At 44.2% G+C, this 15,325-nt stretch overlaps 1 protein-coding gene across 1 annotated transcript in view; it reads right to left on the reverse strand.

Moving 5' to 3' along the window:
* Positions 1–15,325, reverse strand: part of LOC124623033 (A disintegrin and metalloproteinase with thrombospondin motifs 7-like) — a 449,137-nt gene that overhangs the window by 342,461 nt on the left and 91,351 nt on the right. The window contains exon 7 of the mRNA XM_047148825.1: positions 14,940–15,081. Within this exon, the coding sequence (XP_047004781.1) occupies positions 14,940–15,081 (142 nt within the window). The remainder of the gene's footprint in view (positions 1–14,939; positions 15,082–15,325) is intronic.

Raw genomic sequence — 15,325 nt, forward strand, 5'->3', positions numbered from 1 at the left:
GGGTGTCGTTTGGAGGCATCCCTGGTTCAGGACAGCAGCTGTTGGTAAACGGCTATGTTTACCGGAAATCCTCCGGATGGCTTCCCATACTCTTGTGGAACAAGTGGAACGGTTGATGGAGTCCAGGAACTCCTGCCATGACCTTTTCTTGCTCTCTTTAATGACACGGCGTGCCCTGGCTCTCGCGATTCGAAAGGCGGTAAGATTGACCGCTGTTGGGCGGCATTTAAATCGGCGAAGAGCCGCACGCCTCTCCCGGATGGCTGAACGGCACTCTTCTGTCCACCAAGGCACAAGGCGCCGCTTAAGAGTGCCAGAAGACTGTGGTATGGACAGGTCAGCAGCATGATGGACCACAAGCGTGATGTGATCCACCCATTCCTGTACGTTATTGTGGCGGTCAAAGACAGCCAACCGAGTGAACAGTGGCCAGTTAGCCCTGCCAATCATCCACGATGGTGGCCGCTGCTCCAGCGCTACACCATCCAGGAGATGAATGCGGATAGGGAAGTGATCGCTGGAATGAAGGTCGTCAATGACCTCCCAGTGAACAGACTCGGTGAGGGTTGGAGAGCAGAAAGACAGGTCAACGGCTGAGAATGACCCTGTAGCAGTAGAGAAATGATTCGGAGTACCTGTGTTGAGGATGCACAACACTTGAGATGTTAGGAGGCTCTCCAAAATTCGACCTCGAGCGCAAAGAGAAGTGGAGCCCCACAGGACATGATGGGCATTGAAGTCTCCCAGGAGGAGAAATGGGCGGGGGAGTTGGTCGATAAGATCTGTGAGAGCGTCTAAGGTCATTGTATCCAGAGGGGTAAATAAAGGGAGCAAACGGTAAGCCTCCGAGGTGAATGAATTTCAACTGCAACTGCTTGCAGTTCAGTATCCAGGGGGAGAGCAGAGGAGTGGTGGTCATTATTGACAAACACAGTGACTCCGCCTTTGGCCCTTTCTCCAGTCAGGTCATCTTTGCGATATGACGTATAGCCCCTTAGTACAGGAGCATCAGATGGTTTTCAATGCGTTTCCTGTAAACACAAGCACAGGGGGCGTTGCCGTGCTAGGAGGTTCAGTTCCTCCACATGTGCTGGAATCCATTCATGTTCCACTGTATAATGGGAGCCATCTATCAGGGTGGGAGTACCTTCATTCTCACTTTCTGTTGGGGAGGAGAGCCCACAACAGGTGGAGGCTCAGTTTTGGGGCGAGATGATTGCCCCAGTCTGACATCAACCTCCATCGCCTCAGAAGAGGAGTCGAGAGAGACGTCAGAGAGAATGACATCCACATCAGGAGACTGTATAACTGCAGTCTCCTTTAGTGGGCTAGTCTTCACCTTTGTCTTTGGCTTCGATGTTCTGGCCTGAGGTGGCATTGGAGCCAAAACCTCAGAAGCAGTAGGGGGTGTAGCAGCGCTGGGCAGTGCACAAGACTGGACCCGGGAAGGGGCAGGAAGTTCCATGATGTCAGCTACCACGGCCTGGTCAGAAGGCCGGGGGGGGAGCAGCAGGCTTCACAGGAACGGCAGCAGCACACGTACATTGACAAGCGCAGGTGCTAGTGCTGACAGTAGCAACCTCCGTTTGCATAGCGGCATCGGTTTTCAAGACTGGTTGTTTGAGAATGGAAGAAAAGGAAGCAGCGAACGTGGGCAGCTGCATGGACTTGTAGATTTTCTTCGCCTCACCATACGGGATGCGTTTTGTAGTTTTTAGTTCCTGGATCTTCCGTTCCTCAAGGAAAACTCTGCATTCCCTACTCCACACAGGGTGATCCCCAGAGCAGTTGACACACTTGGGAGGAGAGGAGCAACCAACTCCCTCATGGGCGGCTTTACCACAATTCCCGCAAGTGGCTTCCCCTCTACAGCCGACAGTAGTGTGTCCAAAGTGTTGGCATTTAAAACACCGCATGGGGTTGGGGTACTAAGGCCGTACACTGAGACGTAGGAAACCTGCCTTCACATGCTCTGGCAATTTGGTGGTGTTAAATGTAAGGATAAATGAGTCAGTCTTTATGAGAGCACCATCCACCCGTTTCATAATGTGTTGCACGTCGACAATTCCTTCCCGGGACCATTCAGCCTTCAGTTCGTCTTGGGGAATGTCAACGAGATCTCTGCAAGTCACAACACCCTTGCTGTAGTTCAAGGTGTTGTGAAATTCAGTCTCTATCGCAAACTCCCCAAGAAATTGTGCCTTCTGAAGGATCTGGACTTGCTGGAAGCTAGATGTTTCAACCAACAAGGTGCCATTTCGCAAGCGCTTTACAGATTTTAATGTGCCAGCAATACCTTCTAAGCCCTTCTGTATATAAAATGGCGAAACTTCTTCAAAACTCCCATCTTTTCTTTTAATTATGAAAAACACATTATGCGAAGCAGCATGCATTCTGTTACTACTACCTGAATCAGGAGGACTGGCTACACGAGCCCTCTTGTTGGACTGGGTGTTAGAACCCACCAGCGGTCCACCCTTTCCGCTGGCAGGAGAAGAATAAACGTTCGAGGGTTCCATCTCGGTCCCACGAGCAGCTAGGGAACTAGAAGTCCACCTAGACAGAGCCCCGCGTGCCTAGGTAAGCCTTATACAACTGGGGCGCGGCAGGTGCCCCAGAGGTTGCCCGCTTGCGACTGTTCCACCCCAACAGCCATACATCTTATAGGCGCGCAGCACACCGTAAGATTGAGGGGTGTCAATCAAAGGGATCCTGTTATAGAAACAAATGGCATCCAAGATCATTACTCCTGGTTGTTCGGCCACATGGCGGGCGACGACCAGGTTGGTATCCAGCCGCCGTCTGGGCCGTCTCCAGGCATGTTTTCGGCCTGGAATCTCCTTCACTGGGGTAAATTTGTCTTCAGTGATGAGTCCCAGTTGGAGCTAAGCTCAGACGACCAGTGAAGACGCCCCGGGCAGCAGTGGGATACCAAGCTGACTGTCGTCCACCGTGGGTCCCGACAACCAGGAGTGGTGGTCCGGAATGCCCTTTCACTTCAGAGCAGAACCTCTTCGGCTCTCATCCGTGGCATCCCTACAGCACAGCGGTACGTCAACGATATTCTACTACCCCTTTTGTTGTCCTTCATGGAAAGCCATACTAGGCTTAAATTTCAGCAAGATCTACATCTACATGATTAGTCTGCTATTCACAATAAAGTGCCTGGAAGAGGGTTCAATGAACCACCTTCAAGATGTCTCTCTACCGTTCCACTCTCTAACGGCGCGCGGGAAAAACAACCACTTAAATGTTATCTACCCTATTTCGCGATAATACAAAACGACTCGCCCTTCTTTAAACTTTTTCGATGTCATCCGTCAATCCCACCTGATGCGGATCCCACACCGCACAGCAGTACTGCAGAATAGGGCGGACAAGCGTGGTGTAGGCAGTCTCTTTAGTAGATTTGTTGCACCTCCTAACTGTTCTGCCAATGAATCGCAGTCTTTGGTTTTCTCTAGCCACTACATTTTCTATGTCATCATTCCAATTTAGGATGTTTGTAATTGTAATCCCTAAATATTTCCTTTATATTTGTGTGACTTATCGCGTAATCGAAATTTAGCGGATTTCTTTTCGTACTCATCTGAATAGCGTCACACATTTCTTTATTCAGGGTCAATTGCCACTTTTCGCACCATACTGATATCTTATCTAAATCATTATGCAAGTCGTTTTGATCATCTGATGACCTTACAAGACGGTAAATGACAGCATAATCTGCAAACAATACAAGACGGCTTCTCAGAATATCTCCTACGTCGTTAATATAGCCGGCCGCTGTGGTCGAGCGCTTCTAGGCGCTTCCGTCCGGAACCACGCCGCTGCTACGGTTGCAGGTTCGAATCCTGCCTCGGGCATGGATGTTTGTGATGTCCTTAATTTAGTTAGGTTTATGTAGTTCTAAGTCTATGGGACTGATGACCTCAGATGTTAAGTCCCACAGTGATTAGAGCCATTTGAACCATGTACGGTTAATATAGGTCACGAACAATAGAGGGGCTATAACACTTCCTTGGGAAACGCCGGATATTACTCCTGTTTTACTCGATGACTTTCCGTCTATTATTACGAATTTGACCTTTCTGACAGGAAATCACGAATCCGGTCGCACAACTGAGGCGATATTCCATAGGCACTCAGTTTGATTAGAAGACGCTTGAGAGGAATGGCGTCGAAAGCCCTCTGGAAATCTAAAAATATGGAATCAATTTGACATCCCCTGTCGATAGCACTCATTACTTCACGAGTATAAAGAGCTAGCTGTGTTTCACAAGAACGATTCTTTCTGAATTCTTGCAGACTAAGTGTCAATAAATCGTTTCGTCGAGGTACTTCATAATGTTCGAACACATTATATGCTCAGCGAATAACACCTACTTCCATTTTTGGGTTGGTGTGACATGAGCATTTTTCCAGTCCTTAGGTACGGATCTTTCTCTGTGAGCAAGCGGTTGTATATAATTGCTAAATATGGAGCTATTCTATCAGCAAACTCTGAAAAGAACCTCACTGGTATACAATCTGGACCGGAGGCCTTGGCTTTATTAAGTGATTTAAGCTGCTCTACTACACCGAACCGGTCTCTGTGGCCGAGTGGTTCTAGGCGCTTCCGTCAGGAACCACGCGACTGCTACGGTCGCAGGTTCGAGTACTGCCTCGGGCATGGATGTGTGTGATGTCCTTAGGTTAGTTAGGTTTAAGTAGTTCTAAGTCTAGGGGACTGATGACCTCAGACGTTAAGTCCCCTAGTGCTTAGAGCCATTTGAACAATTTGAAGCTACACCGAGGATATCTATGTCTATGTTTCTCACATTGGCAATTGTTTTTGATTTAAATTCAGGAATAATTACTTCGTCTTCTTTGGTGAAGGAGTTGCGGAACACCGTGTCTAATAACTCTGCTTTAGTGGCAATGTCATCAGTGACTTCATCGTTGTTATCGCGCAGTGAAGGTGTTGATTGCCCGCCCACACACGGCGAGAGTTTCTAATGCTTTTCCTCGTGCTTGCCACGCCCAGCCTTGGCCGGCAAGGTCGTCGGATCTCTCTCCAATTGAGAAAATTTGGATCATTATGGGCAGGACCTCCACTCAGCTCAGATTTTTGACTATCTTTTGTGCCATTTGGACAGAATATGGCACGATATCCCACAGGAGGGCATCCAACAATTCTGTCAATCAATTCCATGCCGAATAAATGCTTGGATAAGGGCCGAAAGTGGAACAAAGCGTAACTGACTTGCTTAATTTGTGAAGCTCTTTCTCTTAAATAAATCATCCAGTTTTTCTGAAAGTACATTCATTTTTTTGTCTGCACGTGCACATCACATCTACTGATTTACGTCCCATTCGTATAATTCCTTCCTGGTCTGGCGTTTTTTTCTTCTTTGAGTATGATTTAATCTTCATTAAACTGAACGTACATCCATAGCCAGAGAAGAAGAAGAAGAAGAAGAATACCCTGCATTGTTGGAAATATTTTGCGTTATGCAGTGGACGATGTTTTTTAACAGACAGAAAAAAAAATAGGAGAAACAGTTGACAACTAGTCATAATAAAGGAATGCATGAAAATAATAGTGGCAAGGTGAAACAAATAAGGTAAAGAATATTTGGCTCTTATTATGACGGGAATGGAAATCTGTGCACTGTCCGATCTCGTTGTACCTACGGCACAACTTGGCCGAATCTATACGGATTTGACCCAAGTTCGAATATGCGTTTTCTGTTAAATCTTTGTTAGTTGAAAATAGAAATTAGTGATTTTTATTTGAGTGGAATACAACGATGTTGGATAATACTAGATATATTGCGCTAAAGATGGGGCTCTGAGATCCATGCACTAAATAATAGAATTAAATGTCTAGTAAAAGAGTACGAGAACAAAACGGAGACAGATAATACGTACACCTACTAACAAAAAAAAACCAAATTCCTGATTATTTCGTAACTTGATCACTGTCGGAAAGGAAAATGAAGATGAAAATGTTCAAGTAATTGTATATCCTGCACTGTGTACTTCATCTTTGTGTTATAACAAAGGAGGTCGTAATTCCCTTGGCGGTGAAGTAAAAACAATATTTTACGTGATATCTGCGAGATAAACGCTGCTCTGCCTTCATTTGCAGTGACGTTGAAGTCTGCGGCCGCACCTGGAGCCGTGAACTGTCATTAGCGATCTGATATCCCGCATACGCTGACACGCTGGTAAATGTCACCACACAAGTTGTGCGAAGTGGGTGCAGGCCATTCGTGTATCGCGATGTAATTTACACGACTATGATGCTGGAGAGAGATCTTAGATAAGGACGGAAATAGACTTAAGCCCATTTAAAATGTATTCACATTTATATTGTGCAAGTAACTACACAAAAAGTTAAGTAATTGAGGTTTGTTCAATGAGGACCAAGAGCTGTGTTAATGAAATCTGTCAATTCAGTTATATTTACGATTCATTAAAGTAGGAATACAAAGCCGAAATCTTGAAGAATGAACGAACTTTTGGTGACAGACGATCTATAGATATACAAAGATATGAGTAATGTACGGAATAGTCAAACGACATTACGTAATTAGTATCGGTGTTTGGTAAAGCTGTCACACGCTGTGATAAGAGCTCATAGATGTCATGTTACAGACAAACAGAAACAACATTCCAATAACTCTTCCATCCACTATCAAAATTTTTTTTTTATTCCTTAATGCCCGCTCGGTGAATGGACGACACAGTAACCAATCGACGAAGTCGTACACTTATTCAATGTGCTGCATGCCATGTGAATAAAGGAGACCATGATAAAAGGGGGGAGGGGGGGGGAGGTAAAGCAGACTAAAGTATCAAAATGTGGAGGAGTAAGAATTACGGTAGGAAACCTGCAGTTTCCCTGAAGTGGTCGCTGTTGATGCTCGGCGTTCAGGGAGTCTGGCTGAATAACGCACTGTGTGAGACGTAATTAATAGCTATAGCAGTGGTTCCCAACCTGGGGCTAACTGCCCCCTGTGGAGTAAAATGAAATTTTCTGAGGGGTGAAAACAAAAGGTTTCTATAGCGTTTCGGCCACGAAAATTAATTATTTCCAAACTATCATTAGTACTACTACTATTTTGCAAGACTATAATACTGATTACATAAGTTACTGATAATTAATTTTTTTACTATTTAGGGTAACACAGAGTAGTGGAGGTTGGAGCTTGTGAAATGAATGTATGAACATCATCTTCTTCACGTAGTTATTCGCTACACACATACTTTGTATGACAGTAAAATTGAGACATATACATTACATACGCTTAAATATGTCCTGAGAATGCCTTCTCTGAGTTGTAGACGAGAAATATCTTTATTATTCACTTCGCAACTCTAATTGAACCAATAGACAGTTCAAAATTACAGCTAACTACGTAATGGCTACTACAGTGCTGTAGGGCCTACAGTGCATTATTATTTGTGGCAGTCTTCCAATTTCTGCCAGTTCAGAAGTAAGGAGTCCAGCAATAAAGTTATTTACAAACAATATGCATAATACAGTGCAGAAATTTTGACTTGGTTTATTTTAAATGGTGGTGCAATCTTTGGGTGAAGAAAGTGGCGCTAGGGAGAGAAGTTCTGTAGAGGAAGCATGTTTTGTAACAAGTGTCTACCCTCATTGAGGATAATTAGCTTTCTTTTCTCAGAAGGAGTTGTTGGTAGCACTCACGATGCACTTATAACCGCTATAAAAACAAAAACAGAAACAAAAACTAAATAAATTTATCTTTCGCCGCATTAAAAATAAAAGTGTTTAATTTTAAATTAATCCTTTTTCATTCTAAAGTTTAGGAGGTCAATTAGGCGCCAATGTTGATTGCGGTGTGAGGGGGGGGGGGGGGGGGCGGGGGCGGGGAAAAGGGTGTTTGATACTAGCTAATATCTAATTGACATTTAGGGATAATGGTCTCAGAAAGGCTGGAAATCATTGCTCTATGATCTATAGCATTGCAAATACACACGACTATCACTTACCCATCCGACGTGAGATTTGTCGGAAGAGACTTTTTGTTACCAACTGACACGGCTCAGTTCGCTTTGTGGATGCCAATGCAGCAACGGCCATCATTTTTTATCCTGAGGGGTATCCAGCGGAAATGCTTTCAGTGATGTAACCGCTGGCTTCCCTTTGTAGGGACTGGAACGTTGAGGGAATCAGTTGTGTCAGTCTGCAGTTTAAATGAATAACGAGACTGAATAAGGCTGCAACTTAAATCAGATTCACATAAAAATAACCATACCAAAATTGATACACGTATGGAGCGTGCTTAAGAAGTGTTTCTTATTGTTACAGAAGACAGTACGGATCAAAACTAAAAGGTCGGATCTGTCGGTCTAGCGGTAAAGAGCTTGCCAGCAAACCGAGAGGTCGCACGATCGGATCCCGCTCAGTCTAAGGCCTTTTATCTAGGCTTAATCTCTGAAGGATGTGATGTGTCGCCTGGAAGGCCATGTGGTCCGAATTCCACGCTAAACTATAGGTCCCCTTCCCTCTCCCGGATAGAAAACGGATGGATTAGGGACACCTAAGTCACCTAGGTGACACCCGAACGAAAGACTAGCACCAAGCCATTCACGTTCAGGAAAAACTAGAAATAAGATCTACTGACGTATTTCAAAAAAACAAAACCTTGTTGAGACGTGTGCTATTTTACTTGCATCATGAATAGGAGGGTTGCAGGTTAGGCTCCGGCCTAGGTCGCAGACACAAAGGGAGCGCAAAATATGACCGAAAAAAAACCAAGAAAGTAATATGATTTCGGAATTAAACGAAGAGAGCTCTGCCTAGAAAGAAGTTTATGCAATTACTAATCTCTTTGCTACGAAGGTGCATTTAATATGTTCTGAACAATGTTTAAATCAGTATACACTAGTGTGCAAAACTTACGGACTAAAGTAACTTTCGCATTATATGCCACTACTAACAAACATAGCTCGATGAAACTTGGACCTAAGATAGAACTGCTACAATATGGTACAGACGGTAACACAAAGAAATACGCAGTGACAGTTTATGATAGTCCACTGGATATTAGAAGAGGCGAGACATGTTTCTCAGTAGGAAGTGTGATCACCAAGGGTGGCAGTGCATGATCTACAACGTGCTCCCGTGCTGGCCACAAGGTTGGAAAGGCGTTCGGGTGGCATGAAGTTCCATTCCCAAACTAGCACGGCTGAAACAGCTACAAGACCGTTGGTGCATGTGGGCGTGCTGTACCACGCCTCCCCAACACAACCCACACGTGCCACGCCTGCTCATTAGTCGAATATCGTCTTATTCAAAGAGCTCCTCCATGTGTCCTCGTACGGCGGGCGGTGGGAACACCTAATCCACCCAGGTGTGCATCTAATGCCAAGTGTTACGGCGTGAGAAGACATAATGTTACATGGGCGTACTGGTCTCCAAATCTTTGAGACTGAACTCCTTGACCGGGCTGTATCTTGTACAACCATCTGGTTCCACCCGTGTAATTATAGCCGAGCCTCACGGTACTTTCTTGCAGCGCGGTGTAATCTGAAACGTTTCTGCTAGCTTTTCTCAAATCAAGAGATTGCTGCGATTGTAAATTGCCAATAATTCAAAGCGTTTGGCAGCGACAATGTCTAATATGAAAATAAGCAAATTACGTCTGATTTATTTTGAAATATCATGAAGTATCTTACTGGAGGAGCGAAAGCGTAGACATCACTTTTCGGAAAATCGGTGTTTCAAGAATGTTTTTCCTTCAAATGGTTCAAATGGCTCTGAGCACTATGGGACTTAATATCCGAGGTCATCAATCCCGTAGAACTTAGAACTACTTAAACCTAACGAACCTAAGGACATCACACACACCCATGCCCGAGGCAGGATTCGAACCTGCGACCGTAGCAGTCGCGCGGTTCTTGACTGAAGCGCTCGGCCACCGCGGCCGGCGTTTTTGCTTGAGTAATACAGTTCAAAATCCGGCTTTTGGTACCCAACTGAGTAAATGTGATAATTGGCTTACTGTACTCGCATGCCGAACTGTTCAGCATACTCGCATTTGTTCCCCTAATTAATTATCATTGTTAACAACCTATCGTCAAAAAAGAATGCGAAAAATGTCAAGTCCATTCGAAATGCAAATTTACTGCAATATGCACGGCAATTAACAGACCACGTTCTTGGAGAACAGCTGGTAGCAGTCAGCACTTCTGTGTATTGCACATCATTGTAGTTCATTTTATTACATTTATTTAAGTTATAAAATCTGATAAATCGTCGTAGAAAAAATTACGCATTCAACGATGCTTGGGATGACTGATCGCCATAATAACCACATGTAGGCAGATGCAAATCTTCGAGCAATCATGGAAACACAGCTATAGGTTTGTATTAATATCAACATGTGAGTAGGAATTGTGGCTGACAGACTCATAAGACCACTGCTTTTCCTCACAAGTTTCTGAACGGCAAATTACCCACGCTGCTGGAGGACGTTACCTTTGAAGAAAGATAACGGGTGTGGTTCACACACGACGGGCCACCACACCATTTTCTACAACTCGTACGACAATTCGTGACACCACCGTTTAGTGAGCAATGAATTGGTAATGGAGGTCTAGAACCGTGATCCCCACATTCATCTGATCTTAATACTTTTCTGGCTTTGGGGATATTCAAAAGCAGAAGTGCACTCCGACACATCGAAAACATTCACACGTTACAGCGACGTGTAATGAAATCCGAGGGCAGCCACATGTGTTCCTAAAATTCTTGATTCTTTGAGAAGGGTAATTTTAGGATTATAAGAATAAGTAGTAAGCAAATAGAGTTTCAACACAGAGAAGGCTCTCATAGGACAGTCTGGCTCATTTCTCAACAAGTATTTGTTGTCAGACAAGTTTTATGGGATTTTTTTTTCTAGTTTGTGCTCTGCATAAATCTGGAGTGGACCTGAGTGCTGTTCAAACTGTCGCTCCTTCACTTGGACAGCTGCACTGGAAAAGTAAAGATGCGTTCACGACAAGGTTAGAGTGGGCAACGTACAGATATCTGTAACTTTAATTTTCTGACTTCATCACTGTTATTGAACAAGAATAGAGGTTTGAAGTCGGTAGCCTAGAGACTTTATGAGCGGATATTTGAGGTTGTGCTAGAAAAGGCTTGACTGTTCTGAGTGAGAGTAACATAGTACTTTAGGAAAAACGTTACCATTAGACTTACATCTTCAATGACATCATCACATTTTTCAATACTTCATCTTTAAAGAAGCATGTGTATTTTGCGTGGTAACTGCAGTCACTATGACTAGGTTGCAAAATCTTTTGTAACAAACTAATGATGTTTATTGCGGATGAGAGTTTCTCACTGGCAGGTAATCCAGTGACGAGCCTATGACTGGTATGTTCTCCATATTGCAGGTTCTTCGTCGACGTGGTTAGGCCAGTAAAAGCAATAATTACGAGAAATAATGCATAAAATTAAATAGCCATGAACCCGCCGCAAGTAGTTTCCTCTACACTACAGGCAAAGAATGTACGACGTAGCAGACGCAGGCCATCTGTGGGGTACCGCACAATGCCACAGATTCCACAGTGCTGCTGCGTTGTGGCACCTGTCACGAGGAAGCCGCGCAGTACGTCACCGTGACGAAGGTGAAGTGCCGTCCCGTGCTGACATCTCAATCCGTTGTCAGCTGTCAGGTTTACGACCCAGTTCGGTTCTCCTCATGCGACACACTCCTTACTACAGTAACAATACGCCACAAAGGACACGATACGACAAAAAAGATTTACATTGACCGACCAATCATCGCGCGTACGGGGAGAGCTGAAAGTTCTCGGTTTTGGCCCCTTACAGTTCATACCATATCAGTCCCTGAGATCTGGTTATGTAATTGTGATGGAATCGCTTGTTTTCTACTCCTATAACTATATTGATTTCCATGTTACCTTTATGTACACTTAAGTTTCACATCTTTGGACTTAGGGGGTGTCATGAAGCTCTTTGTTTCTACTAGGGAGAGTCTACAAAAGATTTTCACACTACACTAGTGGAAAAATGTCCCTCCTGAAGTACACTCAGAACCTGAGTGTCACGTTTCTAGCTTGGGCATCAACCATTGAAGAAAAACCCCGCAGAGGGCAGACCTGGCCACAAGCAATGCTCTCCATAAGCTGATTGTTGAGGACCGGTAAATGCACGCCAAAAACATCAGAAATACTGAACACCTTCTGTGATCGTGCTGGTTTCATTATAACAATATCCTTGTCAATAGGAAGCTTTCAGCGAACGTAGTGGCAAAATGTTCGATCGATGAACAGGAGAAGGCACGATTTGAGGAGTTCAGAGTTATTTTGGCACAATTTTTTGCTGCAAAGGACTTTATGGCTATCGTTGTGATGGAGGATCCAATCTAGCTCAACATTCATAATTCCGAAAACTTGGAACAGTCAAAGGAATGGATTCACAGTTGGTCTCTGAGACCGATGAAGTTCTGTACCCAGAAAAACTCATGGCGGTATTCTGTTAGTTGACTAACTATCTCAGGGTTGCAGTACAACCAGAGAGTAGTACGGTCTGCTGAAGCAGCCAATTAAGACTGAACGCCGTGGGCACCTGACCAAAGTGATCTCTTTGTCACAAGACAATGCACATGTTATGAGCTGTGGCTGGCAAACTGAAGGACATGCGTTTCAATTTGGTCGGCCATATTACCATTCAGGTGGCCAGGCCCATTCGGACTACCATCTGTTCCTATTCCTGCAGAAATACCTGTTCTTGCTGTTGTGTTCTTCAATCAGAAGATTGGTTTTATGCAGCTTCTATATACATTTGAACTTGCTTATTGTATTTAAACCTTCGTCTCCCTCTGCAATCTCCCTCCCTTACCTGCCTGTACCAAACTTAAGTTTCCTTGTGACATAAAGATGTGTCCTATTAACCGATTCCCTCGTTTAGTCAATCTGTGCCATAAATTTCTTTTATCTCCAATTCGCTTCCGTACTTTATTATTTGAGGAGTTCAGAGTTATTTTGGCACAATTTTTTGCTGCAAAAATTTAATATTCAGCATCCTTCTTAGCGACATTTGAAAAGCTACAATTCTCCTCTTGTTTGAACTGTTTATTGTCCGTGTTTCACTTTCATATAAAGCTATACGCCAGGTCATTCCCCTAAAAAGAAAAAAAAATCTTCCTAACAGTTAAATTTATATTAAGCGCTAGCAATTTCTCTTTAACAGGAAAGTTTTTCTTACTATTGCCAGTCAGTATTTTATACCCTATTTACTTCGGTCATCGTCAATTATTTTACTGCCCAAATAGCAAAACTCTCGGCTACTTTTTGTGTCTCATTTCCTAATCTTATTCCACCATCATTGCCCATTTTAATTCGACTGCACTCCATTGCCCTTGTACCACATTCGTCTATTTTTCAGTCAGATGCTCTTCCAAGTCCATTGCCGCCTCCGATAGATTTATAATGTCACAGGCAGTCCACAACGTTTATATTTCTTGTACCTGGATTTTTAATTTCCTTTCCAAACTTCTCCTTGCTTTCCTTTATTACTTCCTCGACGTACAGGTTGAATAACTTAAGGGAGAGGCTACAAACCCGTATATCTCCCTTCTTAATTACTGCTTCCCTTCCATGCCCTTCGACTCTTATCACAGCAGTCTGTTTCTGTACAAGTTGTAGAGAATTCTTGGCTCTCTATATTTTACCCCAGCTATCTGCAGATTCTCAAATAGTGTAGTCCAGGGAACATTAACGCTTACTCTGAATTTATAAGTACTGTCTTCTAAGATAAGTCGTGGTGTCAGTATGGCCTTACGTGTTGCTGTATTTCTCCGTAACGCAAACTGATCTCTACCAATTATTCCGTTCTTATGTAAACAATTTGTTTGAGTACTTTGCCGCGATGACTTATTAAACTGGAGGTTCGGCAATATTCACACCCATCAACACCTGCCATATTTGTAAAAGAATTATTATCCCTTATTACTATTATGTAGTATTCTGCCTAGTGGCAGGTCCATGTCTTCGTACGGAGAATTTCTGATTCCACTGTTCCCTGTCTTCAGCTTCTTCCTTCAGTCTGTTGTATCTCCTTCTATTTTTCATGTCGTCTAGGTGTTGAATTCTCTTTCTTCCTCGTCCTGCGTTTCCTCTGAGTTTCCCTTCGATGACATCATGTATGAGTCCCTCGTGTCTAAGTACATGTCCAATCCAGTTGGCCTTTCTTTGAAGAATTGTACGCAAAACACTTCTCTCCTACTCTTTGCAGTACATCGTCATTTCTTATGGATCCGCAGTACATCGTCATTTCTTATGGGATCTGTCCACTTGATCTTTTCCATTCTCCTCCAGCACCACATTTCAAAGCTCTCTAAGTATTTTTCCTCCTTCTTTCTCATGGTCCATGTCTCTGCTCTATACAGTGCAATGCTCCAAATGTACTACTTTATCAGTTTTTTCCTCAATGGCAAACTCAACTTGCTGGTCAGCAGAGTCCTCTTCTTGTTGAAAGCAGCTTTGGCCATGGCGATTCTTGCTCGGATTTCGTTGGTGCAGTGGGCATCCCTTAAGGGTCGTTATTTTTACGATACTACATTGGAAGTGTAATACCTCTGCCCAGCTGGTATGTATCACAAGATTTCTTTCCGAATGGAGTAGGGAGTCTGTATCCACAAGGTGAAAAGGGGGGGGGAGAGGGGAGGGGCGGAGGGAAGGAGTGAGGTAACAATATATTGAATGTATGTGTACCGTCGAACGGTGACAACTCGAACTCGTCGCACCCCCCCCCCCCCCTTCCGCCAACGACATAATTTGCTCTTCAACAGTGGCGAGACATACTGGTCTGTCTTTCAAACGTTTCCCAGTAGCCGACGGTAATATACATCACTTAAGCTATAGGTCTATTGTTGTAAATGTGCCATACTGACCGGCGAGATGGCGCAGACCCCTGGAGAGCCGAACTTGGTCTTGCACTGGTAGTCAGCATCGTACATGGCGCCTGGCGGCATCTCCGGGTAGGCGTAGCGCGACTCCTGCGGTTCGTCCAGCAGGCACTCCCCGAGGCCGGCGCTGCGGACATCAACGTAGCCTTTGTCGACCAATTGCTCTTACTTGTAACCGTCCGGCCCTCAAAGACATGGTAGGCTGCGAGACGACAATCACAGAACGAAAGTGAATTTATAGCAATACTAGCGAACCCGGGACTACTTCGCAATTGATAAAAATGTGTGATAACTGGATATACGTCCTAATTTGCTTCTGCCCCATTTCTCTATCCATCTCCTTACCCTCTACTTCTCCATCTCCTCGTCCT

Source organism: Schistocerca americana, chromosome 7 (assembly GCF_021461395.2).
Source record: "Schistocerca americana isolate TAMUIC-IGC-003095 chromosome 7, iqSchAmer2.1, whole genome shotgun sequence".
NCBI classification, from domain to species: domain Eukaryota; kingdom Metazoa; phylum Arthropoda; class Insecta; order Orthoptera; family Acrididae; genus Schistocerca; species Schistocerca americana.